Genomic DNA, 25,263 nt, shown 5'->3' with positions numbered 1-25,263 from the left:
TACGTAGATCGGCGTCAAAATATTTTCGCAATCGGGGGAGAAAGTTAGTGATCGGAATTTCGTGAGAAGATTCCGCCCCAACGAGAAACGCCTTTGTTTTAGTTGTCTTCATCCTATACCATGTCCGTGACACTGTCTCCCATATTTCGCGATAATGCAAAACGTGCTGCTCTTTGTTGAACTTTCCCGATTTACTCTGTTAATCCTATCTGGTAAGGATCTCGGACCGCCCAGCAGTACTCCAAAAGAGGACGGACAAGCGTAGTGTAGGCAGTCTCCTTAGTAGATGTGTTACACTTTCAGAAGTGTCCTGCCAATAAAACAGTCTTTGGTTTGCCTTCTCCACAACATTTTCTACGTGTTCTTTCCAATTTAAATTGTTCGTAATTAAAATTCTTAGGTGTTTAGTTCAATTTACGGCCTTTGGATTATACTGATTTATCGTGTAACCAAAGGTTAAAGGATTCCTTTTAGCACTGTTGTGGATGACCTCACACTTTTCATTATTCATGGTCAACTGCCAATTTTCGCACCATTCAGATAACTTTTCTAAATCGTTTAGCAATTTGCTTTGATCTTCTGATTTTACTGGACGATAAACCACAGCATCATCAGCAAACAACATAAGACGGCTGCTCAGATTGTCTCCTCAATCGCCTACATAGAAAAGGAACAACAGAATAACTTGAAAAGTTCTTGACCGATTTAGTTTATATATTTACATGATGCTCTCATAAACATTCGAATCTACATAGGCTGTAAATTTTATATTTATGAAGTGAAAATGTTGTCAAAACTCTCGAAATGTTCTTGACCGCCGGCCGATGTGGTCGAGCGGTTCTAGGCGCTTCAGTCTGGAACCGCGCGACCGCTACGATCGCAGGTTCGAATCCTGCCTTGGGCATGGATGTGTATGATGTCCTTAGGTTAGTTAGGTTTAAGTAGTTCTAAGTTCTAGGGGACTGATGACCTCGGATGTTAAGTCCCTTAGCGCTCAGAGCCTTTATTTTTTTTATTTTTATTTTTTTTTTTTTTTTTTTTGTTCGTGGCCGATTTACATCAAATTTTTATACGATACTCTATTACACGTTTCGACGGACATAGGCTAAATACTTTTTAAATATGTATAAATTATAAATACAATAACTAAAGGGGACAGGTTGTTACCAGGTGTCTCGGGAAGTTCTTGACGTATTTACTTCAAATTTTTATCCGATACTCTCTGAACGTTCGGGAAGATATATACGAAATTTCTTCTTACTATATACACACTATAAATATATACACATAATATACAAAGGGGACGCACTGTTAGCAAAAAATCTCCAAAAGTTCTTGGACAGACACAGGCCAAGTATTTTTAATATGTGTGGTACGAGCATTTATAGAGTAATATGTAAAGGGAAAACTTTTAGCAGACATTTCGAGAAGCTCTTGACCCTTCATTCAGCTTTTTACACACCCTCGTAAACAATTCCACGGACGAGGGTTATGCATTTCTTCTAAACAACAATGTTCCGGTTTTGTGCCAATACTGTCTGCAGCAAAGGAAATGCTTTGCTGTAAAATATGCCGTTTCGTTCTCTTTTTTGCAGTGAATGTTCACTACGATAGCAAGGCATATAAACCAGTAGACAAATTGTTTCCCCCATATATATTTTTTCTCCTTACATAAAATTTTGAACAAAAATTGTGCACGTAACCAAGTGCTGTTTTGTTTTGTACTTTGGGGTCGGTTTTAATAAAAAAAGGAAGTCATAAGTCTGTAAACTCTTCTTCCTTACGTACGAACTTGCAGTTTTAATTGTAAACCTGTGTTTGGCAAAGCTTTTCTTGCAGCATCTGACACTGCAGTTTGAAGAATATCCCCGCGATTATCTCGAGTTTACTGAACAAACGCCTGTGAAAGGTATCTCCCGTCTTTGGATGTTTACTATCTTCCCTATTAGTTCTCCCTGGTAACTAAGTGTCCCAGGCTATCAATACTAAAGAACCTCGGAAACGAGTGTTTTTTGAGCTACCTATTTTGCTTGTGTATTAGTTTTGCTTATGATTTTTGCAGTTAGCTGCCTTTCCTGCAAGTACTTTTATACGATCGTCTGTCTTCTCTGTGGATGCATGCACCTAAGAAATAGACTTTTGGCACGTGATAGTGCTAAAAGTGAGGAATGTTTTTGCTGTACTACTGTTACTTGTCACCTTTCTACCTACCAAAATACTAAATTTTTCGTCCTCTATCACATTCGGACGTCCTTGGACTGAGCAGAATTATAATGACTGACATTTGTTGCGATTGAGTGTTTTGTATGTGTACATAAATGACTGGGAATTGTGAAAAAATGAAAGGCCGAAGTTGGCCAGCATATTGTAAAGTCACCTCGAACTGAAACAGAAATCCGAGGTGAGTTTTTAAAGGTGGCGTTAGTGTGTTTGTCCTGCTCTTTCACCTTGTACCAAAGATGTTTCGTATGTAAGAGCTAACTGTTGCACAATAACAGTGCTTAACCATAACTGAGCCGCTGAATGCCAAATCGTTTGAAGTTCCATGAATTTTCATTTAATATTACGCTAGTTTCTATCGTCAGTTTGAAATTGCTATCGAAAATTTAATTAGTGAACATGCAGCGACCAATGAAAGTTTGCCCTTTATTAAACGTTCCAAATAGTTTTCTGGAACAGATTATTGAGGCTTAAGACTGCAGGAGTGGGGGAGGGTGGGGGAGGGGGGGGGAGGGGGAGGTGGCGGTCTGTACATTGTGGTGAAGTTCAACGATCTAAGTAGCTGTATAATGCTCATTTATTTAACAGATGGAGCTTACTCCTGAAACTGCACTTACATGGATGACATACAAACAGTAATATGGTATGCTTCCACACAACCAAACGGTGATAACGTACAATTTGTCACAAAGTATTGGGTGAATTAAGGGCCGTATCATGGACGCGAAATTGCCCACTCACAAACATTCAAACTCCCCGAGTAATCGTGAGTAAATTTCGCCACTTTGCATTAACAACTGGTCAATCTTCAAAGGCGGTTCGTCACTCACAGCAAAAATAATCTTGAAAGTTAACTGGGCACACGATACATAAAGTGAATTGAGGCCAATTAAGGACCAAATTCGCTACCATCTGAATCCACGTTAAATGGAACTGCGATCCAAGTCGTCCGTGCCCCGGTAACTCCCGGTCAAAATCCTAACTTCCTCTCTTGCGCGTAGAGGACGAAAAAACTTGGTAGGGATGCACTGACCAATCAGCAAGACGATTTGGCCCAAGGTTCCATGCGTTTCCTGTTATCAGAAAAAAACGAGAGATCGCTCCTCCGCCTTAAAATTTTTCACTCCGTTCAACGGCTGAAGTTTTGAAGACGGCGTCCTCAGGCTGGGTTCAGAGGGCCAACAGCGTGGTGGCACGTTTAAGGGCGCGCGACTGAATGTTGCGACAGACTTTTGTCACAGGAGAGGACCTCGAATATTACATTCAGCTGTCTTTTCAGTCTGCTACAGCGAAATTAAACTAAGAATTCCACCTGAATTAACCCAGTTGCATACGTTTCTAATTACACCCACATTCATTCAAAACGATCGACCATCCATGTTTAGGACGGATGGGGTACATGTTGTGCTGACTAGTAATATCAATAAAATGAGTATTAAACACACTCAAATTAGGTACCCAGCGTGATCTTCCACCTTACATGAGAAATAGGAACCAACGCAGACACAGAGAATATACCCCGCGAACATGTTAAAGCAAAACCGCAATATTATATGAGAAGTGAACTGATTGACGACTTTCAGTATCAATCCTAGTACGGGGTGTTAAACAGTCTTTCCGCAGTGCCGTATGATTGTTAGCCGCGCGTGCCGTATGCCGCATTCAACATACCGAAATGAAACTCAGTGCAATACAAGTCACTAATTTATTGAATATTCATTTTTACTTACAAATTTTCACATTAAATGTTGAAAGTGTCTCTACTGTTGTTGAATACACAATTCAATACGTCTAATCATGTTTCCAAACACAAGCTGTAAAATTTCTTCTTTAACAGAAGCAGTGAAAGTGGATATTGCAGTTTTCAATTCATCGATGGATTTTGGACGTTTTTATAGACCGTTTCTTTCGCTGCACCCCAGAAGAAAAAGTCAGGTGGTGTTAGGTCAGGCGAACGTGGAGGCCGAAGTCCCTGTGAAATTAGGCGATCCCCAAAAACATCAGCAAGTAGTGGCATTGAAACGCGAGCTGTATGCGCGGTTGCACCATCTTGACGAAAATAACCGTTCAGTATTTCACTTAACCCAAGTTCTACGATGAATGGGTACAGAATATTACTGCAGTATCGTTGTGCGTTTACTGTTTCGTTGAAAAACCCAGGCAGGCGAATAATCATACGGCACTGCGGAGAGACTTTTTGAACACCCCGTATATATGTCACGACCTCTGGTTCAAGTAGTTACGAGTTTACCTCGTGTTGGCGGACTTCGGCTTCACTTTTATCGCCTTTCCCATTAATTTTATGAAATGTTAACGCAACGTATGTAAGGAGTCATTATACCATATTTCCCTTCAAGAGCCATCGAATGTAATTCAAAAAATATTTATGTGATGAATGTGTTCTCGGCTGATTGGATGGGATAGTTGGGTTAATGCCCGTTAACCGTGTCGAGAAAGTAGCCAATAATGTCTGCAACAGGAAAAGAATTCACATCCAGCGCTACGTAAATATAGTCTGCCAGATTTGTAACTGCTCTTCCCAGGAGAAGTTCACCCGCACATTTACCACATTCATTTGTTAAATGTTTATCTTTGAATGTTCTCAAGTTTTACTCCAATAGTTGTCAAGCGCTGTTAAAAATAAATTAGTTATTCAAGTAACTCAAAAAGATAATGTGACTAATAATAATACTGCAAAATACTGTCAAATTCTGTTGAGAATAACATATGGATCTCAGCAATTAACAAAAATATTTGTTTCCAGAATGAAATTTTCACTCTTTGTTCCTTTCCCCACTACCACTCATCCAAAACCTCATATCGATATTTCGAACATTTTATGAAGCGTTGCAGGCTTTCAGGGTATGTGTATCAGTCTATCCTAATATAGATAACTAATAACATTCCTCTTTACCTTACCAATAAATTTTAATGAAGTTTTACAATTTTTAATCCTTGACATACTTTAGTTCCCCATGTCCTATAGATAAATTTGTTTTTCAACACTGCCATGATTGTAATCTTAAAGTTAACATGTAGTCTGAAGTTCTTCCACACCAATAGTCTGTTATTAATTTCTTCAAAATTAATCTCCGGCTTGCTATTATCTTTCACGACAATATTGAGCTGCTGTCAGCTGTTACATATGGCGTCCACATTAGTAACGTAGCAGTAACACTGTGGAGGATGGTGCGTTTATTGTTTCGTTGAAACTTTCACGCTCGTATCATAGTTAGATGTATACAGGACCACACACCAAGCTGAAAACAGAACTGATAATCAGCATTGCTGGATTTTCGCTTCACTGGGCTGTGACATTCGATGCGCCACAGCAACAAATCAACCCTCTCCAAAGCCTGATGTTCTGATCAGATCAATGATAAATTTCAGAACCGCACCATCCTGTGATAATAGCGAAACACATGCACAATTTTCTACAAAAACGCTATACATCCACAAACAGAAGACTAGCAAACACCAGTGACCTAACCGAAAAATAAAGTCTATGAATATATGCAACACAGCAATACTACTCTCATTTGACATCACATCAATGTACATTCACCTATCAATTGAAGGAACAATCACAATAATTGAAAGACAACTGAGAGAAACATTATCCCAGAAACACAGGCTCAAAGTGTCTCAACTATTTTCGAAGTAATTGCAGAGCTAAATTATTTCAAATTTAAAGATGAATTCTGCATCCTGCAGAAAGGACTCGTGAAGAGATCAGTCATGCGTGGTTCGATGGCCAGCATCTTCCTCAACCACCTTGAAAACAAAATTCTTGATGAAATAATAAAACCTAAATAGTACAAAGTACTGTACATGTGCCACTATGTTAGTGACATAATTAGCATGATAGATGAAACACATGGCGCTGTGGTACAGTTACATAAGGATATCAGTACTGTCCACTTCATGCTTGAAAGCGAAGCAGAGAAAACAATACACTTCCTCGACATCACATAAAAAATAAAAAGCCCAAATACTAGTCCGCAATATTTAAAAAACCTCCACAATAATTCACAACATGTCAGACCACTCAACAGCCCACAAATAGGCCAGCTGAACAGAATTCCAATGGACATACATAGCTACACACAAGAACTAAACATAATCAGACAGTTCACCATAGAAAATGGGTACAAGGTAAACACAGTAAAACAACACAAAACAGAACATACACAAGAGGAAGAAACGCAAAGAATAGGAACAGTAAGAAATTGTAAGGCGAGGAACAACTTTTTTCTGATTTAATCGGGATGCACTTAAAAGGAAAATCGCGTTGTTCAAATCTCTAAGCTCACCAACGTTAAAGAAAATGCGAAGTTTCAAGGATTCATTTTAGGCTCTTAAGTATTACAAAAATAGTATCATAACGTTTTGACGACACTGCCAATGTAACATTTGCCTTTCAGTTGTTTGCGAGACAGTTTGCCGTTTCAGTTGAAAGCGCCCCTGGGCACGTGCTGAAGTAACTGATTGATGTACGAGATAAGTCCATCTTTGAAGACAAATCCCGTTAACATAAAAACTGTCCAGGACGTCTACAATGCTTTCCTCGGGCAGAATTTTCACGTCCTCGTAATGAGGTTACAAAAGTGTTGCTATTGTATATTTCGATCAACATACGCGTGTTTGTGTGTGTGGGGGGGGGGGGGGGGAGACGTTTTTTTTCGATTATGAAACTAAATGAGAGATGATTATGTGGCAGTTGAGAGCGGAAATCTCTGAAATTGTCCGCGCCTGTCCGCATGCCGACAGTTTGTACAAGATAAAAATTATATATCTTCAACTACATATATACTCCGTAAGACACGGTACGCTGCATGGCAGAGGGTACCAGGTACCACTCCCAGCCATTTCCTATCTTGTCCCACTCACAAACAGAGCGAGGGAAAAACGACTATTTATACGCCATGTGAGCCCTAATTTCTCGTGTCTAACCTTCGTAGTCCTTACGCGCGATTTGTGATGACGGCAGCAGAATCGTTCGGCAGTCATCCTCAAATGCTGGTTCCCTAAATTTTTTTCAATCCTTCCAGGGATTCCCATTTCAGTTCCCGCAGCATCTCCGTAACAGTTCTGTGTTGTTCGAACCTACCAGTAACAAATCTAGCAGCCCGCCTCTGAATTGCTTCGATATCTTCCATCAATCTGACCTGTTACGGATTTCAAGCACTTGAGTAGCTCTGAAGAATAGGTCGCACCGGCATCCTATAAGCGGTCTCCTTTACTGGTGAACCACTTTCCTAAAATTCCCCTTCTCTACCACACAAATTCCACCTCATATCGCTTTGGAATGTTATGCCCAGATATTTAAACGACTTGACTGAGTTAAGCAGCGCACTAGAAATTAGAAATACTGTATCCGAACATCACAAGTTTGATCTTCCTATTCATCCACATAACTTACATTCATCCACATTTAGTGTTAGCTGCCATTCATCACACCAACTGCAAATTTTGTCTAAGTCGTCTTATCTTCCTACAGTCACCAACTTTGACAATTTACTGTACACCACAGTACCATCAGCGAACAACTGCAGATTGCTGCCCATCTCGTCCGCCAAATCATTGATGTATGTAGAAAACAACAGCGTTCCTATCACACTTCCCTGGGGCACTCTTGCACTCCTGACGATATCCCTGTCTCTGATGAACACTCGCCATCAAGGATAACATACTATGTTCTATTATTTAAGATGTCTTCGAATCACTGACATATCTATGAACTTACTCCATATGCTCGTACCTCCGTTAAAAGCCTGCAATGGAGCACTGTGTCAAATGCTTTCTGGAAACCTAGAAATGTCGAATCTGCCTGTTTCCCTTCATCCATAGTTAGCAGGATAGCCGGCCGATGTGGTGGAGCGGTTCTAGGCGCTTGTCTGAAACCATGCGATCGCTAGGGTTGCAGGTTCGAATCCTGCCTCAGGCATGTATGTGTGTGATGTCCTTAGGTCAGTTACGTTTAAGTACAGGGTCATTACAAATGATTGAAGCGATTTCACAGCTCTACAGTAACTTTATTATTTGAGATATTTTCACAATGCTTTGCACACACATACAAAAACTCAAAAAGTTTTTTTAGGCTTTCACAAATGTTCGATATGTGCCCCTTTAGTGATTCGGCAGACATCAAGCCGATAATCAAGGCGCAGCATGTCCCCATCAATGAGTTCGAAAGCATCGTTGATGCGAGCTCATAGTTCTGGCACGTTTCTTGGTAGAGGACGTTTAAACACTGAATCTTTCACATAACCCCACAGAAAGAAATCGCATGGGGTTAAGTCGAGAGAGCGTGGAGGCAATGACATGAATTGCTGATCATGATCTCCACCACGACCGATCCATCGCTTTTCCAATCTCCTGTTTAGGAAATGCCGAACAACATGATGGAAGTGCGGTGGAGCACTATCTTGTTGAAAGATGAAGTCGGCGCTGTCGGTCTCCAGTTGTGGCATGGGCCAATTTTCCAGCATGTCCAGATACACGTGTCCTGTAACTTTTTTTTTTTTGCAGAAGAATAAGGGGCCGTAAACTTTAAACCGTGAGATTGCACAAAACACGTTAACTTTTGGTGAATTGCGAATTTGCTGCACGAATGCGTGAGGATTCTCTACCGCCCAGATTCGCACATTGTGTCTGTTCACTTCACCATTAAGAAAAAATGTTGCTTCATCACTGAAAACAAGTTTCGCACTGAACGCATCCTCTTCCATGAGCTGTTGCAACCGCGCCGAAAATTCAAAGCGTTTGACTTTGTCATCGGGTGTCAGGACTTCTAGCAACTGTAAACGGTAAGGCTTCTGCTTTAGCCTTTTCCGTAAGATTTTCCAAACCGACGGCTGTGGTACGTTTAGCTCCCTGCTTGCTTTATTCGTCGACTTCCGCGGGCTACGCGTGAAACTTGCCCGCACGCGTTCAACCGTTTCTTCGCTCACTGCAGGCCGACCCGTTGATTTCCCCTTACAGAGGCATCCAGAAGCTTTAAACTGCGCATACCATCGCCGAATGGAGTTAGCAGTTGGTGGATCTTTGTTGAACTTCGTCCTGAAGTGTCGTTGCACTGTTATGACTGACTGATGTGAGTGCATTTCAAGCACGACATACGCTTTCTCGGCTCCTGTCGCCATTTTGTCTCACTGCGCTCTCGAGCGCTGTGGCGGCAGAAACCTGAAGTGCGGCTTCAGCCGAACAAAACTTTATGAGTTTTTCTACGTATCTGCAGTGTGTCGTGACCATATGTCAATGAATGGAGCTACAGTGAATTTATGAAATCGCTTCAATCATTTGTAATAGCCCTGTAGTTCTTATGTTCTAGGGGACTGATGACCTCAGATGTGAAGTCCCATAGTGCTCAAAGCCATTTGAACCATTTTTTCTGCACCAAACGGAATTTCGGGATGTTGGTCTGTAATTTTGCAGGTCCGTTCTTCTACCCTTCTTGTATATTGGAGTCACCTGTGCCTTTTTTCATTTGCTTTGGACTTCCTGCTCGGCGAGAGTTTCACTATAAATGCAAGCGACATAAGGATCCAATGCCGTAGAGTACTCTTCGTAAAACCAAGAAAATGTGCATTTTTTTCAGCACATGCGTTTCGTTTTATTGAAGTAAAGCATCATCAGTGGTCCGTAATGAAACGTATTTCCAATCTGGCTTGCTTTCAGCATCTAAAAGCAGGTCGTTAGGAAAGATGTTGATGTCACGTACGAAATGTTATGTCCGATTTTCACTCACATCTGGAAATGCCGTCTGTGCACGTGTGTGTGTTATTCTCTCGTTTGAGATTGTTGTTAATGCAGTAACACTTTTGTCCATAATTGGAATACTGTCCAGAAATGCTTCAGCCATCTCTTTGTACTACATACTTTTTTACATTGTTGTGTGTTAATTCGGCAAACAACGTACTTCATGGTACTATTGTACAAGTTTTTCGATGTGGCCATTGGTCCACCCCCTTTCTACACTCTTATCAACTAGAGCTTGCTGTAACCTGAAAACCAGTCTTTCATCAGTAGTGAATTTCGAATATCACCTACATTTCTTTTGTTTCCATGTCAAAATTTGCATCTTCTGTCAGAACAATGCAGTGTTTACGCAATGCCACCTTCCCAACAATCCAATCAAGTTGCAGATGCAACAGCATCCTGGAACAGTGGTTTATTTAACGAAGAACTCAGAACAAATCGGGTCAAAAGCTTATGAAAAAGCAGATTCTCGGTGTAAATATAAACGTGTAATTTCTTCATTTACAGTATCTTGCTGCAAAGCCACACCAATTTCTCATTTCACCAACTATCGATGACTTACAGAATTAAGTCATTTTATCGCAGAAGTCTGCCGTTACTCACATTTTGCGATAGGTAACGAAGTTTGGCCTGTTCGCCATGTGGAAAAATGCTCTTCTCTTTCTGCGCTGTCGTTTGACAAAATCTCGTTTCGATATTTCAAACCGTTCCTGAGATACAAGTGGTGTTAAGAGTATATCATTCCCAGTTTATTGCTGGCACGCGCGATCGCAAATGAGTGCGATGCATACAAATCAATTTGCTCGATATCAGCGATAGACAGACTCCTCCTCTCAAGTCTAAATAAAAGTTTAATACGTTAGCTAAATTTCATGTGCAGCAATGTATGGTCTAATATGCACCCAACGCAAATTCAAGTGACGTCTATTTTATGAATTTTACCCAGTATGTTTCTTGCATACAAAGTATCATAATAACTATGATCATTAGCGAAATGATGGGCCCTTAATTATGAAGCTAACATATAAAGCTATAACTAATGAAAAAAAAATTACCAAATATTTTCTTTAAAATTCTTTGGGAAAGATTACAGGGTAGCCAACGTGATACGACAGTATATAGCCAGCTACACTTCCTTCCTTTCACCATTCCTCTCCCCTTGGCAATGCGGGGGCAGGTCATGACTCCTGCCTTTCCCGACAGCCACTGCGAGGATTGTCCAATTGTTGTGGACCAACACTACACAGCCGAGGCCTTCATACGACAGAGCGCAAATACAGGGTATTTCAGAAGTGATAGTCAATAATTCACACATGGAAAGTGCAGGCCAACAGTAACCAAGCGGCTCCAGTAAACATGGGTCCGAAAATCAAACGTTGCAGACGCATCGCATTAATTCGAGTTGGGAACCACTGTAACCGCATCTGGATACCGCGGTAGTTACGTTGGTATCTCAAGGTTTGGGATCGACTATTTGTTTGTTTATGCTTGTGCAACTACTTCGCTTTCCCCCTCTGTGCACTGTGCCGTCCTCGCAATTAGTTACGAACATGAAGGCACCTTGTCAGAGGTACACCAGTGAAGAGTACGCTGACATGCACGTTGTTGTTGTGGTCTTCACTCCTGCGACTGGTTTGATGCAGCTCTCCATGTTACTCTATCTTGTGCAAGCTTCTTCATCTCGCAGTACCTACTGCAACCTACATCCTTCTGAATCTGCTTAGTGTATTCATCTCTTGGTCTCCCTCTACGGTTTTTACCCTTCACGCTGCCCTCCAATACTAAATTGGTGATCTCTTGATGCCTCAGAACATGTCCTACCAACCGATCCCTTCTTCTAGTCAAGTTGTGCCACAAACTTCTCTTCTCCCCAATCCTATTCAATACTTCCCCATTAGTTATGTGATCTACCCATCTAATCTTCAGCATTCTTCTGTAGCACCACATCAAAAGCTTCTACTCTCTTTTTGTCCAAATTATTTATCATCGATGTTTCACTTCCATACATGGCTACACTCAATACAAATACTTTCAGAAATGACTTCCTGACACTTAAATCTATACTCGATGTTAACAAATTTCTCTTCTTCAGAAACGCTTTCCTTGTCATTGCCAGTCTACATTTTATATCCTCTCTACTTCGACCATCATCAGTTATTTTGCTCCCCAAATAGCAAAACTCCTTTACTGCACGTAAAGTGTGGCAAGGCGAACGGCAGTGCCCTTGAGGCTGCACGATTCTATGAAGGAGCAGGCAGCCCGACAGGCGTACATTTAGCCAGTTACGTCAGCGCCTTAGAGAAACCGGGAGTTTGGCACACCATGTACGAGAAGACAGAGCCAGATCCGTAACACCAGATGTTGAGGAAAGTGTGTTAGGCATTGTACACGAACTTCCGAGTACATCAAGGGGGAGAATTGCTACCCAAGAGCGTGTCTTGAGTCATAGCAGTGTGTGGCAGATTTTACATCGGCAGTACTCTACCCATATCATCTCCAGTGAGTGCAATCCCTCAACAATGCGGACTTCCCTCCTAGAGACTTTCAGCCAATGGGTGCAACAACAGTGCATCCTGAATCCCCTGTTTGTAAGCAGTACACTGTCCACTGATGAGTCTGGATTTACTCGTGACTGTATTTTTAACTACCGTAATTTTGACATTGGGCTCGATGTCAATCCTAATGCAACATAAGTATCACGATATCAGCAGCGTTATTCGTTGGACGTCTGGGCAGGACTGTTCGGAGACCGCATAACTGGACCACACGTCCTACCACAGAGACTAACCAGACAGCAGTTCATGCGGTTTGTGGTACTGTACTTGCAGATGTACATGATGATGTCCCATTGAACCAGCGCCTGAACATGTGGTTCATGCATGACGGTGCTACAGCACATGTTCATTTACGAGTGCGCCGGCTTTTAACTCGGACGTATGGTCAACACTGGATACATAGAGGACGGTCGCCAAGGTCTCCGGATTTAAATCCCACGGATTTCTGCTTGTGGGGTCATTTCAAAAGCCTGGTCTACGCTAGCGAAGCCAACTCTCTTGAGGAATTACGCTTGCGGATTGAAGCAGCCTTCCAGCATTCACAGAATTTTCCTGAGAGGATTCACATTTCAGAGAGTAGTTCAGTGTTGCATTCAGACGCATGGACAACATTTCGAACGCTTCAAAGTTTAGAGATGTCATATTTTCCTAGGCACATGAGCCTCAACAGAAAATGTGGTGTACCTCGACAAAGGTTGATCTGTGGGCACATGTTGGAGATTTTTTGCTGCTTTTGGCCTGTACTTTCCATGTGTGAATTATTGACGATCACTTGTGAAACACCATGTATAGACACTATGGTTGCTGCGCGCCTCTGCAGGTGAGCACGGGCAGTCGAGTGAGCTGTGTCCACCCCTCAACCCCCTCAGATATGTGGGTGTTGCATACGCACAAGCAGGTAACGCGGTGGCGTATTGCCTGCAGCACTAGCGTTTACACTAAAACATAGATTTCAACTGCAGCGTTCGGAGCATAGTTCATTGTCGCTTGTGCACTGTAATCTTCCAGTTCTCGTTTAAGTGGGTAATAAATTCCACATCTTTTGGCTTTCTTCACGTTTTATATTACACTGAACAGGGCGCAGGGCCTACACTGGCCGAGGAAAACATCGTGATTATGCTCCACTGTGGGAGCAACGGTGTCTACTCTTTAGGAGTATTGTTGCACGCTTTGAGACTCTTACCAGAAACGATTGATGGAAGACGCTGAAGAAAAATTCAAAGAAAGGCAGTTAATTTAGTATTATCCCGAAATAATGGAGGGAATGTCATGGATACATGCGCGACTTGGGACTGTAAATATTCTCCCACGTAGACACGACTACCGGCAGTGGATATTTAACTGAACATAAATACGAGCTCCGGAACTCTACTATTTGGACCTAATCGTCAGATGTAGCCGTAATTTTCGAGTCAGTGAGTTGTTATAACGTCGTTACATCTTACAGTAAATAACATCAGAGTGTTTCGTAGTGTGTGGCAGAGACTACATTATCCTGCGTCCCTGCCCGAATCATGTGGAAAGAATGGTTGCTGGTAAAGCTCAGTATTAGATTGTGTAGCTTATCTGCAACTTTCTCGCATCCACTATACGAACCCTTGACAAAACGCACCGCCCTCACTGCATCTTCTGGTAATTTAACACGGTTCCAGATGATTACTTCCAGGTATTCTTTTTGCGATTACTCCAATTTCCAGCGATAATGTAACCGTACAGTTCTGGATTTTTCGACACACTAATATACATTAAATGCAGCTTACTTACATCCATTGTCAAGCCTCAGGCTCGAACCAACCATCAATCCTGCATAGGTTTTCCTGCAGTTGCCAAGTCTAACTACAAAGCGGCCTCCTCCCACACAGGCAACGTGGACTAATAGCTGAAATGTTCCCAGACCAGGAAGTCATTACAAAACGCATTCTGTGTAGTGATTTTGCCATTCTATCCCAACAATTATGAACCTAGTGACTCCAAATCATTATCCCACCTAACATCTAACGTGAAGGGTTCAACTGCTTTTTTTTTACCCAAGAGATAAAACTCGCCTTGACATGTGAACCCCTGTGTCTAATAAAAATTTAGGTTTCTTACCGTTTGTAACAGCTACTAAACAACACTCCGTCTCTCTACACGTTCTTGCAGAATTGAAACTTACTGGGAACCTCCTATTGCGATACCTGACAAATGCCTTTGTTTCCTGTGCCAAATGCAACTTTGTTATCTGCAATAATTGGCCATGCACCCAGGAACCCTGTCTTGGGGAAGCCACTACATCAGCTATAAATGACAGTACATCCCTTGTTTACTTTCCCAAAGAGGGTGTAGCCCCACTGGTGGCAGCTGAAGTTAACAAAGGAGTAGCCGAACTAGATAAGGCCCTCTCCCCTCCCATAACACATTTTATTCCTCTCCCGTAGCTGCCAATCAACTCTGTTACCCATCTTTAACTGTGTTTTCTGCTGCTCGATGGCTATGTCACAAGTAATCGGTGATGTAATGCGATTGTATCTGTAGTGCCAACAAGTGGTGCATGCGTATGATTTTACTGTGTTTGTACTCGAAATATTACACATTTTGGCAAATAAGGACGTAAACAATTTTATATTGACACAAGACCGAATTGCTGGCTGGAAAAAAAAAATAATATTACACAAATTTCTACACAAATAAAATGGCTCCACATGTGTACTATTCTATAACATAACCCCAAGGTGTTCGAACCAATAAAGGCGCTGCAGTCTGGAACCGCAAGACCGCTATGGTCGCAGGTTCGAATCCTGCCTCGGGCATGGATGTGTGTGATGTCCTTAGGTTAGTTAGGTTTAACTAGTTCTAAGTTCTAGGGGACTAATGACCTAAGCAGCTGAGTCCCGTAGTGCTCAGAGCCATTTTTTTTGTTCGAACCAATGTTTTCTACTGCCAGCGGAGTATTTCGGTACAACTGTTTTGCATGCCGCATAGCTATGGTGTAAACTGTCAAAGGTCTATCTGCTTATCTGTAACGAAGAATACTATAGGAAATCCTGCAAGAATCTTTTATACAAATTGATTTTTACACAAAATCTGACCGAGCAAGATGGCGCAGTGGTTAGAACACTGGAGTCTCCTTCGCTAGGACGAAGGTTCAGTCCCGCGTCCGGTCATCCTGGTTCAGGTTTTCCGTGATTTCCCTAAATCGCTTCAGGCAAATGCCGGGATGGTTCCTTTGAAAGGGCACGACCGATTACCTTCCCTAATCCGATGAGACCGATGACTTCGCTGTTTGGTCCCCTTCCTCAAATCAACACAACCAACACAAAATCTTTGCTGCAACCAACCTGGTTGGCCTTAGTCTCTGGCATAAGGTACACATAACTTACGCAAATATTTTATCCTGTGAAGTCTATTACAATTTTATGTTGACGAGAACCTGTACCTGTGGGCATTTACGAGAGAGCATTCATTCTGATGTACGATATATGTAACCTGGCTGCTATCTAAAGCCATCGCTTGCGATAATTCTTGTTTTGTCAGTTTTGTTTGACAAGGGCCGCTCGGCTTCATCTAATCTAATGAACCATCATGTGATATAACAAGGCCTACTGCTTCTGAATATATTTTAGCATATATCTAAACCTAGGTCAAGGGCTACTAACCTTTATTTGCCACTGGTTGGCTAAATTTTCAGCCTCTTTTTCTCTAGTTCTAAATTAAGAGCCGTCATTTCAACAGCTAAATTTTTCTTCCATTTTTCTCTGTAGCTTTAAATTACTAGCAGCCATTTCATTTCTCATCTTTAAAGCTTGAGTTGCTAATCTTTCTTTCCGGTTTCGTGTCCATTCCGCAGACGACACTCGTGTTTACATTTCTGCTGTTTAAATTAACGGCTGTCACAACTAACAGTTACTATACAGGACTGTGTGACTATAAGTGTAGACCGATGGTAGTCGTACTTTAATACGACTTATACTTTCTGAATCACCTACTGCTCTCTGAGTCTATTCAGGTCTATCTTAACGGCTCCCTTCACTTTACGGGCGTGCGGTTTGAGGCGTCACGTCACGGATTGCGCGGCCTCTCCCGTCGGAGGATAGTCCTCCCTCGGGCGTGGGTGTGTGTGTTCTTATCATAAGTTAGTTTAAGTAGTATGTAAGTCTAGGGACCGATGACCTCAGTAGTTTGGTCCCTTAGAAATTCACACACATTTGAACGTTTTTCACTTTACACTCGCAGTACAGGACACGAACTGTTATCGATCTGATACTGTTATCAATCGTTCTGATACTGTTATCAACCGATTTGATTCACCGAGCTTCTCACCCTGCTGCTGGACTCGTTGCTGCGAGAGGTGATGGAGAAAGGCGGACTGCGCCTTCTGGGCCGCGGCGTCGGAACGCTGACTGCATCCTCGTGTCCACGTGTAGGTGGCGTGACTATGCAGCAGGCGCCAACTGCTCGTCGTGGCGTGTTGGTAGCTGCCAGCCGGCCTGAACACTCTCCACACTCGCACCAGCTGCACCACCTGCACAAAAAGAAATCACTCTTCTGCTCTTACTTCATCTTCTTATTCGAAGTTGGAGTCTTCTCAATCGAGTCTGGATGCTCGTCCCATGTTTTCTGTCTCCCGGTAGTATGATGATTCGATTCTATTTCTTTCTTGATTTATTCTCTTTTTGTGCCCGCTACCCGCATCCCGTATTTCGCTCGACATCCGCGCTAGGATCGCAGATTGTGTCTCAATCACACAGAATACGATAGGAATGTGCACTATCTTTGGTCGCGTTAATAATAATGGTCCAAATGGCTCTGAGCACTATGGGACTCAACAGCTGTGGTCATCAGTCCCCTAGAACTTAGAACTACTTAAACCTAACTAACCTAAGGACATCACACACATCCATGCCCGAGGCAGGATTCGAACCTGCGACCGAAGCGGGCGCGCGGTTTCAGACTGAAGCGCCTAGAACCGCTCGGCCACACCGTCCAGCGTAGATTTTTCATACTTCGTACTCCCGGACGCAATATCTGCCGTCTCTCCAGAGACATTTTCTAAGGTTGCAGGTCATAACTTCTACGGATCAGGGGTAAAAACTCTTCTAACATTCTAGAATGAAATTTTCACTCTACAGTGGAGTGTGCGCTGATATGAAAGTTCCTGGCAGATTAAAATTGTATGCCGGACCGAGGCTCGAACTCGGGACCGTTGCCTTTCGCGGGCAAATGCTCTACCATCTGAGCTACCCAAACACAACTCAAGCTCCGTTCTCACAGCTCTAACATTATTGGTGAGCAATACTTAAGTCAGTTCTCGTGAAATTATCGTAATATAGATTCAGTGTTTCTTCCGTTGCTATGGTTCCCATAGATCACAAACTCTCTTCCACATCGGTAAAGACGTGAAAGTTAAAATAAGAAAGAACGTACCATTGTAGACTTACGTTGTTTTGAACCCACAGTGGGCGCCATTTTAAGTAGCCCTAAACATTAGCATACTACTGTTGACAAGTGCTTCTTGTTACTTATTTCTCCCGTGTGCGATCAAGAACTGTTTTAAATACTACAAATTATAGAACTTACGTGAAAAACCTGGTGTCAAGAAAGCAATCTCTAACGTTTTTCTCTTCTTGAATGCGTATTTGCTCTAGTAATACGACACAGAGTGATGTCACGGGGCAGTGTCACTGAGGGGAACTATGTGGGTATGAATGCGGTGAACCTAATGTTTTGGGCTAGTTAAGATGGCGTACATTGGCTTCAAGTCTGTGACGTAATGTGACCTCCACTCTTTTTTTGCCTCCATGGGTAAAGAGAGTAACTATCACAGTAATGTCTCTGCTTTAAAGTAAAGTCAGATTGTTAAAAGAACATCCTCTCTTCATTCTGACAATATTTTAGACCAGTGTGACGTGTTCTTTCACTATAACTTCCAGAAAATATTCCCACTTCGCAATGATCATTCTGTCCAACATAAATTTTCGGTTGTCGTAGGTAGTACTTTTCAAACATATTAAACATCATGGTAGTTTCCTGTAGACAGAATATGTCAGTCCTTCAGGTTACATCCTCTTGTTATAGTTGGTTAGGTTAGTACTTTCTTCAAAGTAAATACGTTGGGAACGAAATTCATAATTCGGGTGTACACATCTCCCAAATAATTCTGTCTCGATGTTTTATTTTACGACATATATATATTGTTACAGAAGACGACATATATCGAATCTTCACATTTACATGCAGTGCTTTCCGCTGAATACTAACGGAGACTGACTTCATTTTACAAATAGGTCATTTTTCATTTGAATACTTACAAATCAATTTCATATTGTAGTAATAGACACAGGAAATGGTCACAATAACGACGGCTTCTTCTCCTAGTGTTTGACAATCGGCTGATTTACAGTGATGTCCAGCTCCTTAGCTTGCAGCACCCACCTCAGGAACCCCACTACCCTTGTCTCCGCTTCCCCATGACGGTGAAGCAAACAATCACAAACAAACCACATGGTATATTGTGTGTTATTCTTTGTGTGTTATGCCAGTTATTGTTAGTGTCATTTACTGTATATAGTAGTGTGCTTGAGAGTCAGGACATGCTGATAATTTGTATAAATATCACACCACCACTTTACTGTGTGCTGTTAACACAGAATACCGATCACTGCAGCTGTCGAAGATTGGTATATGCTCTAAAGATCCAGGTTGTGTGTTACAGATGGAAATAATGTTTGAGTAACTGACTTCATTAAATTACAAGCAGATAGTCCAACTGTACAAACCCTACCCAGACCTAATACAGGTCGATATCATCTGAACCATACCTGATCTGATGTGAGTAGATCCACCACTGAACACCACCCTGCATGCAACAGAGGTGGATCCACCTCCAAACTGTACCCAGACGTAGCACAAGTGGATCCCCATCTGAACGATACCCTGGACGCATGGGGCCCTTGCAACGCATACACACAAACAATCGTGATGCTGGGCAATGTGTTATGTCGTTATAATTGGATAAAATCAGTTCCTCGAACATTATTTCCCTCTGCCACATACATCTTGCATCGTTAAGAGTACGAATATACAAAGCTTTGACAGTAGCAGTTGATCGGTATTCTATGTCAATAATATATGATGAAGTAAGAACGGATGACGCCTTTGTTAGGTGGTGTGGAGTGAGATTTTGTAAGAAGCAGGGGATGTAGAGATGTATTATAAATAGCTTACGTTAGCAATCCACCTCCACCACAGTCCATGTGTTTTAGTGTATATATGGGGTTTCTTTGCAGGTAGCACTGTGTTTATGGTATTTTTTCTGTGTATACATTTAGAGGAGGAGGAGGAGGAGGAAAAGACGATCCTGCAAGCACTTTGTAGATAGTATGGCTGGGTTGGTCATCTGTATCTCGGTTCGATGCTAAAAAACCAAGTCATGCCTGGTAGGGTAGTGAATAAGAATACATGTATTCTTGTACAAAAAACTTTTTTCATTTGCATATACATTTACACACAGATTATGGAAAATTCTGGATGTAGATTTGGAATACAAGATACCTGCATTCACTGTACATACTAATGCTGTGATCAAATGGTGGACTTATTGAAAATGATGGGTTGGAAGGAATTTACTACATGAGGTTATACCATATCTCTAAGATCAATGTAAAAGTCTCTCTTCGCATCTGGATCTGCTTAAAAAAAGATGTTATTTGTATCAACATGTGATGGACTGGATGATGTGCTTGCTGCTGTTCCATAGGTCTTAAGAAAAAGTACCATAAATTGTTGCTGTTCTTATAAATAATGTGGCTCCAAAAGTCTTTAGAAAAAGAATCCATCTATCAAACAGACTTAAGGCAAGCCCTATTGAAGAAATTAGTCCTTTAAGGGTGGTTAATGTTGAAACTGGAAAAGGAGATCCATTTCATAAAAAGGAAACTGTTGTATGTGACACAGGAAAAGTATAAAGTGCTACTCAAACAAGAATAAACAATTACTAAAGTGCAAATAGGGCTTCCAAATTACTTCACACAATATGTGGAAAAAAATCTTAATACGAATGGGGAGAACAAAATATCTGTATTTACTGGAAGTACTAATGGGGAGTGATCACACTCTGGTGTACTTGTCGAAAGTGGTGGGTTCGACGACGTTTACTACATTAGGATATATATGAAAGATCTGTTTATAAGCCACCATTCCCATCAGCTGTAGGACACGATTCCTCTTAGGGAGAGAAGGAGGGGGTGGACAGACTCTATCTGTTGTATCATGTTATAAATCATAGTGTCAGGTGCAGAAAGTGATTCCTCTTGGGGGGGAGGGGGAGGAGAAGGGAAGTGGGAACTATTAAGGGCAAGTGACGTCATAGTGATTCATATGACACTTTATGAATCCAACGTCTTTTTGACTCTTTGATCGTCAGCCGCCTCACTCGTCATATTTGCTTGTGACATAATATAGGCAAACATCTTCGGACTGGCTGTGACATTTCAAAGTTCTACCATCTTGCCCGATATCTTTGACCTTCAGATATCCACTAGGATAACTGCCCTTGAATTCCCCTTGGCCTAGAGGTGTGAGGGAGCAGGTCCTATTCAAGAGAAGGTGTGACTGGGTAAAAAATTATGCTAGCTGAATCGTAAATTTGGGTCATAAATTAAGATAATTTCAGAGATTATTGCCAAACTATGCTAACTGGTTAGTAAATTCCGCTAATAAATTCATAAATTGTCCGATTAGGATCAAATTATACTAATAAGGTAATAAATCTCCTTGAACCCTTATGACACAGATGTAGATATGGTGAAAAATGCACCAGAAAGTACACAGCTCCTTTACTGCCGTATCTCTAAAGATACTTATTACATGGCTAATATTGGAACTCCCATCTACCTCGTTTTCTGTGAACTCGCGTATCTTGAAGGCCAATATGCTTCTTCTGAAACAGAGCAAATAATTGCATGTGACTCAATATGTTTAACAGACACTGACACTTGGTTGTTAAGACGACGCAGGACGGCCTTTCAAGCGGCTTCTACTCGTCAATGGGTGTAACCAGGGCAGCCACAATAGTGAACTGATTGGGGGACACATGGGACATGCTGGATGTCTCTTAGATACCGATGTCTGGCCCTCAAATTGACGCCCATTGGCAACAGCCTCAAGATGTGTGATCAAACCCAGCAGCACCTTGAGCTGTGAGCGAAGGCTCATCAACTCAGCTAGGATTCAGACACAACTACTACTGTCGTACCTATCCATACCAAAGACGACGGCCACTCTACACTCAGTTGTTATTAAAATGTGGGACTGTGCCCAGTAAATACAGAAATAGGCAAGAAACTTAAGAATGTAAACTATAAAGCACACAGCTAAATGAAAACAAGTCACCTTTGGCGCGGAAGCCATTAAAAAACGGAGTTTTTCAGCGAGATTTCTGAGAGACAAGTCAAACGTTACTGGTAGAGACATGAGAACGAATAATTTCTTGGGAGATAGGCGATAAGAACACTTAACTATGAGCGTCATTAAAGTCAAACGGACGTGTAGCCAGACGAATGAACGGTAGATAGCACAAGTAAGTTTATTGCTGGCTTCCAAGAGAAAAGAAAATAGATAGCCCAACGGTGTTTCTTACTGGCTTCCAACAGACAGGAAAAGACCGTGAAGATGATGTATTGGAAACGGTGTAGACGAAACTGGACCTTAATGCATGGAGAAATCTGAAAGGAGCCTATTGTATGTCGAATGGCTGATGGTGGCGAACCTACCTCCTATCAAGTGCTTTCATGCCCTCTTGAGTTCCTATTACATCTAATCAATTAATTTGCTGCGTTTTTGCTATACACAAATTTTACATGTTTCCTGTTCTGTCTTTGACGTTTCCACATTCAACATTTTTTCAATCTACAATTATGTCTCTAGTCGCAAGCCTTCGCCTCTCTTTTATACTAGCTGCTCTAACGATCTACTTCTTGCTTCAGCAGTGTCATGTTATCTTGCTGTGTGATACGTATATCGTTTCACTGCTTCTACTACACTTGTAATATGGTGAAGATTATATACTGGGATTTGTTGGATCATTTATAACAGCCGCATGAGCTGTCATCAAGACGTGAGCGTGTGTAACGAGTGCAGTACAGCTATTGGTTGTCGGCAGGCGACCGCCATGATGACCGGCCTGTTGCTGGTGATGCTGTCGGTGCTGGGAGCCTCGGATGCGGCCAAGATCCTGTCCGTCGTGGCGTTCCCGGCCGTCAGCCACCAACTACCCCTCAGGATGATAAGTCTGGAGCTGGCCAAGAGAGGCCACCAGGTCACCTTCATCACCACCGACCCGTCCAAGGTACCTCATTTCTCGTCTGTTCAAAAACTGCGGTGGGCAAACTGTCGTTAAACTTAAATTGTGGACGCAACACCAGTAATAATTTAGAACTAACAGAACAAGTGTAACAGCTCAAAATATGTGATGAAAAGAACCTCCGCGTCCTATCTAGCATCTACACTGAAGCGCGAAAGAAACTGGTATAGCCATGCGTATTCAAATGCAGAGATACGTGAACAGGAAGAATATGGCCTGTATAAAACAAGTGTCTGACGCAGTTGTTAGGTCGGTTACTGCTGCTACAATGGCAGGTTATCACATTTAAGTGAGTTTGAACGTGGTGTTATAGTCGGCGCACGAGCGATGGGACACAGCATCTCCAAGGTAGCGACGAGGTGGGGATTTTCCCGTACGACACTTTTCACGAGTGTACCGTGAATACCAGAAATCTGGTAAAACATCAAGGCTCGGACATCGGTGCGGCCGGTAAAGATCCTGTAAGAATGGGACCAACTACGACGGAAGAGAATCGTTCAAGTGCAACCCTTCCGCAAATTTCTGCATCCCAGAAGGTAATATCGAGTATTGGATTTAGAGACAATATTTTTGAAACTGTGAAACACAAAAATGTTTCGTAAAAAAAATTGAAAGGTAGTTAACATTCTTGGAAACCGAACAATCAACTTCTGTACTAATTTGAAATTTCACAAAATATCCCACCACTATTAATTTATTTTGAAAAATGAAAATGCTTGTTATAACACAAATTAAGGAAGCTTTCACACCACATCCAACCATGAGTAATATAGCTGGTCTCTGAAATACGAACTTTGTAAAAAGCTGTACACAGTGTGCCATCAGAATATTTTCAGCATAGCTAATTAAAATACCTAAATGTTCATTATTATTGTAATTATTTGTTTTATTTATTTTTTAATGTTTTAAATTTTATGTTTTCAATTAATTTTTTGTTTTTTAGTTTACTGTTTCACACCCCTGTATTTTGCTAACTGAAAATTATAAGTAGCTTATTGTTATGATACAAAATCATTTAAATTCCGACAGTATGTGAAGAAAAAGTTAAAATGTAAGTTTTTCACATCTGCATAAAATGAACTAAATTTCTTCACATAATGCACACGATAGACAACAAAATAGAACATAAAATTCAGCAGGATCCTCAGATTCTGACAGGCTAGCGTCTAAATATGCCTGATACAAATCAGGATATTCATAAAATTCAGCAGGATTCTCAGATTCTGACAGGCTAGTGTCTAAATATCCTGATTTGTGTCAGGCATATTTCAGGACACTGGAAAACCTTGGCGGAGAGAACTGATTATGTACTGGTGGCTTCAGCGTCATTATATCGTACCTCAATTGGAAATTGATATCATAATCAGTCAGCAGACCTAGATCTTAAAACCTTCTCACGATGTTTTTCCAGCATCAAATGCAATTTATAGCCAACGGATGCACACGTCACATCCCGCCTTTTGGGATCACCAGATGAACAAAATCCTCATCAGGTACGAGGTTCAAAACGGTTCTTTTACACGAGCTCAAGAATCTTACAATAGTATCGATGTGTCTCCCAGACTGGGAGAGAAAACTTCTGTCAAATAGTCAGACGGTAGTTCACCATTTGTCGATGCTGACACAAGAACATTTAGGACTTCAAAATGAGATTCTCAAATTCTAGGTCCAAACTCTCCATTAGTTTCCTTGAAAACTGTAAGAAAAGGGCGGGGTCCTGTGAAAAACTTTCATTTGAAACACATTTTTATATATCATAGGTTCGAAGATATTCACACTAAACGTAATGTGTCGAATTACCTTATGGCATGTGTTTTATCCATTCAAAGTGAAATTAAACAAAAACCAAAAAGTATGTATCGCAGTATTTTAATATTCCACATACTCGCTAAGTTTCATCAATCTCGTTTATAAACATGTGCGAATGTTGTCTTGTAAGACCATCCTCTTCCATAAGATCCTAAAGACTCAGTAGTCGAGTGTTAAAATTTGTAGTAATTGCAAGCACTAACATTTCTGCTTCGATATTTCCCGTATGGCTTTCCAAACGGTCGGTTATAGGAAACAATGAACTTTTCCCCTTGATGGCGGCAACGTACCTGTTAAAGATTATCGTTATCCATCTTGTCATTGGGGACTGGAAGTTCATTCCATTTTTAAGGCGGTGACATTTCTCATAGGTAACTGCTTCATCTTTGTAAAACTTTCTCACAAGTCGACAGTAGCGTAACGCACAATACAAGAGAAGCTTTTCTTAATGCATATACATTAAATTAGTGTAAATTACACTGGTCTCCAAAATTAAAACAACAAACGGAAATTTTGCAAGGTTGCGTTTAGTTTGCCACAAAACAGTGTAAACCACTGATAATAAAGTAGAAACAATTT

General features: G+C 41.4%; 1 protein-coding gene across 1 annotated transcript in view; it reads left to right on the top strand.

Annotated features, from left to right (window-relative positions):
• LOC126253453 (UDP-glucosyltransferase 2-like) overlaps window positions 1-25,263 on the top strand; it is a 49,625-nt gene that overhangs the window by 1,643 nt on the left and 22,719 nt on the right. The window contains exon 2 of the mRNA XM_049954800.1: window positions 22,675-22,860. Within this exon, the coding sequence (XP_049810757.1) occupies window positions 22,684-22,860 (177 nt within the window). The 5' untranslated portion in view covers window positions 22,675-22,683. The remainder of the gene's footprint in view (window positions 1-22,674; window positions 22,861-25,263) is intronic.

The sequence above is a fragment of the Schistocerca nitens genome, chromosome 4, assembly GCF_023898315.1.
Source record: "Schistocerca nitens isolate TAMUIC-IGC-003100 chromosome 4, iqSchNite1.1, whole genome shotgun sequence".
In the NCBI taxonomy this organism is placed as follows: domain Eukaryota; kingdom Metazoa; phylum Arthropoda; class Insecta; order Orthoptera; family Acrididae; genus Schistocerca; species Schistocerca nitens.
The sequence above is the reverse complement of the archived record's forward strand: the minus strand, read 5'-3'. Positions and strand labels throughout refer to the sequence as shown.